Source organism: Blennius ocellaris, assembly GCF_963422515.1.
Source record: "Blennius ocellaris genome assembly, chromosome: 18".
Lineage (NCBI taxonomy): Eukaryota > Metazoa > Chordata > Actinopteri > Blenniiformes > Blenniidae > Blennius > Blennius ocellaris.
Window position 1 is genome coordinate 7,493,769 of NC_137667.1, and position 3,887 is coordinate 7,497,655.

At 47.4% G+C, this 3,887-nt stretch overlaps 1 protein-coding gene across 1 annotated transcript; it reads right to left on the reverse strand.

Moving 5' to 3' along the window:
• Nucleotides 1–2,222: 2,222 nt before the first annotated feature.
• Nucleotides 2,223–3,650, reverse strand: pou3f2a (POU class 3 homeobox 2a; the record flags this gene model as incomplete). The annotated part of the gene is made up of 1 exon (XM_080514558.1): nucleotides 2,223–3,650. Exon 1 carries the CDS (start codon nucleotides 3,432–3,434, stop codon nucleotides 2,223–2,225), a length of 1,212 nt encoding a protein of 403 aa, XP_080370684.1. The 5' UTR covers nucleotides 3,435–3,650.
• Between the last annotated feature and the right edge of the window lie 237 nt (nucleotides 3,651–3,887).

Consider the following 3,887-nt stretch of genomic DNA (forward strand, 5'->3'; position numbering starts at 1 on the left):
TTTGAACATTTCAAATCACATTTCCCCATGAGTGTCTCTTAGTTTTCACACTGATTCTTGTCATAACATTATTTGTTGCCTTAGATTGGAGTTCCAGGCCCTTTCTCTCTGAGCATCGCTAGTAAACACTTAACCACAACAGCTGAAGGACATTTTACAGACATTCATAAAAGTCATAATTATAATGCAAGGCCGCACATATAAATAATCAAATAAAATAGCTTGATGTCAGTGCTACGACGTTTTAGTTTTTTTTTTTTTTTTAAACCAAGAGCTCAATAAACGTGCAGGAGTGCAGTGTTTTATAAAACAAATACGATTTAATGACAAAAAGCATATAGAAATTGTGCAATCGTTGATTTCTTTTTCCCCTCTTCGTTTGATCACAGATTTCAGGTCAATGCTTTTTTTGTTTTGGTTTTGATTTTTTTTTTTTTTCCACCACAGAAACTCAAATTCAGTTTGAGGATTGCATGACGTGCAGTCAGAATTACGATAAATAGATTTTATTTTAATTCAGGGCGAATTACAGGAGAATAAATAAAGAAAATGTATTGCAGAACGTTAAATATTGCTGTGATTTAAAAAAACCCAAAACAAAACAAACAAACACCATTGAAAAGGTGATTTCGACTGGGACTGTTATTCATAGTTGTTAAAATGAAAAGAAAGAAGAAGAAAAAAGCCCCAAGTGCATTCAAGTAGGATCATGTACCTCAACTGGATTTGAGCTTCTGTGTTTCTATATTTTCTTCAGGATTTAGTCAGAAAAATTATTCTCCAACCCGTGGATTTCCCCACACAAAACCTCCATCATCAGATCAGATTAGATCAGATCATTATTATTCACAGGATTTAAGTGGCACAAAAACACGTGTCTTGTGTTTGTGCTTTGGCACAGACTGACAGAGAAAACTGAACGAACATACAAACAAACGAAGCAATACAAAAACGAATGGAAATACATCCCACAGATCGTCTTCTCCGTGAATGAATGACTCATACAGCAGTAGTAGAAGTAGTAGTGTGGCCACCAGTGTGGCCAGAGCTGGTACCAGGATAGATTCAGTGTCTGTCATCATTATTTATATTATTATCATTTTTACTTCTATAGGAAAGGAAGGCAAGATGGGCTGGATTGCTTTGAGTGTTTCCAGCCGGACAGTCTCGGTCTTTCTCATCACAGCATTTTGGAAAAGTACAGAAATAACAAACAGCAAAAAACACTGTAAACAGGCGCACAGAAATGTCTGCACAGAAAGGAAAGCATTAAAGTCAACCAACACGCAGTCTCCCGCAGTACAACACATATTATTATTATTATTATTATTATTATTTGTATTATTATTATTATTATACTGGATTTGAATTCCCATAATTTTTGTCGATATATTAAAGGCGTATTTCAATATATTGGAAATCATCTTTGCTTTATTTAATATAATATAAATACATACATTTGAATCTATTTGGTTGGGTGTTTTCCACCCAGCCTTCTCTAAACATAATAATAATAATAATAATAATAATAATAATAATAATAATAATAATAATAATAATAATAATAATAATAATAATAATAATTAGGCTGGTGTTGGTTGGAATTTGACATTGTTCCGCAGGTGTCTGCCATTTCAGCCCGGTCTTGCTACAAGCTGTGAAGAACCCCTGTTGCTTTTGTTATGACGGAAAGATGGCGTTTATTTACCCACACTGGCTGCGACTAAATCATCCTGCCCCGAGCTTGTTTTGATGTTTCCCCCCGGTGGACAGCTCCCGTCCACATCACGCTCTGCCTTCCGTTAATGACAACGTTACATAATGACACACCGGCGCCTGGATCGAAGGTGTAGAAAAGCGTCGCAGTTTATTTTTCTTTCTTTCTTTCTTTCTTTCTTCTTTTGTGTTTTTTTTCCTCTTTTTTTTTTTTTTTTTGGTTTGCACACGCAGCCTCTGCGCACAGCTGAGTATTTGTAGTGCTCCAGTGTGTCCCCACTCTGTGTGTGTGTGTGTGTGTGTGTGTGTGTGTGTGTGTGTGTGTGTGTGTGTGTGTGTGTGTGTGTGTGTGTGTGTGTGTGTGTGTGTGTGTGTGTGTGTGTGTGTGTGTGTGTGTGTGTGTGGGTCCAACATGTCAACTGGCCGGGGTCCAGTTCTGAGCGCAGCAGCACAGAGAAGTAAAGGAAACCGAGTCCGCGTGTCTCTGTGGATGGATGAAAGTGGGGTCACTGCACCGGCGTCTGTCCTCCGTGGTGCGGTGGAGTGTCCCCGTACATGTCCTCTCCCCCCGCTATTTGTCCCCCAGCGGGTGTCATCCTCTTCTCCTTCTGCCGCCGGTTACAAAACCAAACCCTCACCACCTCCTTCTCCAGCTGCAAGCTGTCCGCCAGGGAGTTGATCTCCGCCGCTCCGGGCTTTGGACATTTGAGAAAATGGCTCTCCAGAGCGCCTTTGACGCCCACCTCGATGGAGGTTCTCTTTTTCCTTTTCCTCCCCTGTGCCGCGATTTTATCCAGGCTGGTGGGACTCCCCGACGTGGAGTCCGCCTCCTCCAGCCACTTGTTCAACAGCGGCTTGAGTTTGCACATGTTTTTGAAGCTGAGCTGAAGCGCCTCGAACCTGCAAATGGTGGTCTGAGAAAACACGTTCCCGTACAGCGTCCCGAGCGCCAGACCCACGTCCGCCTGCGTGAAGCCCAGCTTGATCCGCCGCTGCTTGAACTGCTTGGCGAACTGCTCCAACTCGTCGGAGGTCGGCGTGTCCTCGTCCGACTGGTCCTGGTGGCCCCCGTGCTGGTGGTGGTGTGAGAGAGACTGCTGGTGGGCCCCGGGGCCGCCTCCGTGCTCACTGAGGTGCGGGCTGTGGCTGTGGTGGTCCTCGTCCCGCAGGGGGTGGTGGTGCATCCCCCCTTGCTCTCCCCCCGGCATCAGACCGAAGCCGGACTGGGAGTACACCAGACTCTGGCCCTCAGACGTCGCCATGGCGGAGATGTGCGTGGTGGCCGTGCTGGTGCGCCATGCTCTGCCGTCGTGATGCGCCTGCTGGTGCGCGAGGTGAGGGTGTCGCTGTTGCTGCTGCTGCTGTTGCTGCTGCTGCTGCTGCGGCTGCTGCTGCTGCTGTTGCTGCTGCTGCAGACTGCTGGAGTTCTGCAGCTCCTCTCGGTCACTGTCATGCAGCACGGGCTTCACGTCCTGCTCTCCGAGGGGACTGGACGGCCACTGCGCTCCGCTGTCACCGTGAGACAGCGCCGTGATCCACTGGTGCGCGTGGCTGAGCGGATGCCCAGCGCCCGGTAACGTGCCGTAGTCGCTCTGGAGCAGGGTGTGCGCGTCCCTGTACGCAGCCGCCTGCTGCATGCTCCCGGACTCCGAGTGCGGCGGCGGCGCGCTGCTGGGGGTGGTGAGGACGCTGTAGTGGTTGGACGTTGCGGTCGCCATAACTATCGGAGCCAGAGTGATAGCTGGAGTTAAAAGGAAGCTGCTTTGACAGTAACTCTTTTGCGCCACGGGGCAGCTAGGCGTCTCTCTCCAGCATCTCCCGGGCGCTGTGCCAAGGGGACGCAGAGGCGCGCACCTGTGGTCCGCCTCGCTCCGCTCTTTATTGGCCAAGAACGGTTGACAGATGTGGTTACCCCTGACAGCACCCCGCTCATTGGTCACGGGAGATTGTACAGAAACCCCAATCACCCTGCCCAACAATACTCGCAGTCCTGCAGCATGCGAGAGTACAAAGTGGAGGGAGAAATCTGGCTGCCGAGAGTAAACAGAAGAAGCTTTACTATACAAAACGGAAAATGAGATTTCTTTTCGGTTGAAGCAGTTTATTAACCTTGATGTAGGTCACTGGGTCACGAATATGTGCTCGTGCGCCAAAAACGCTGCGTAAAAGTT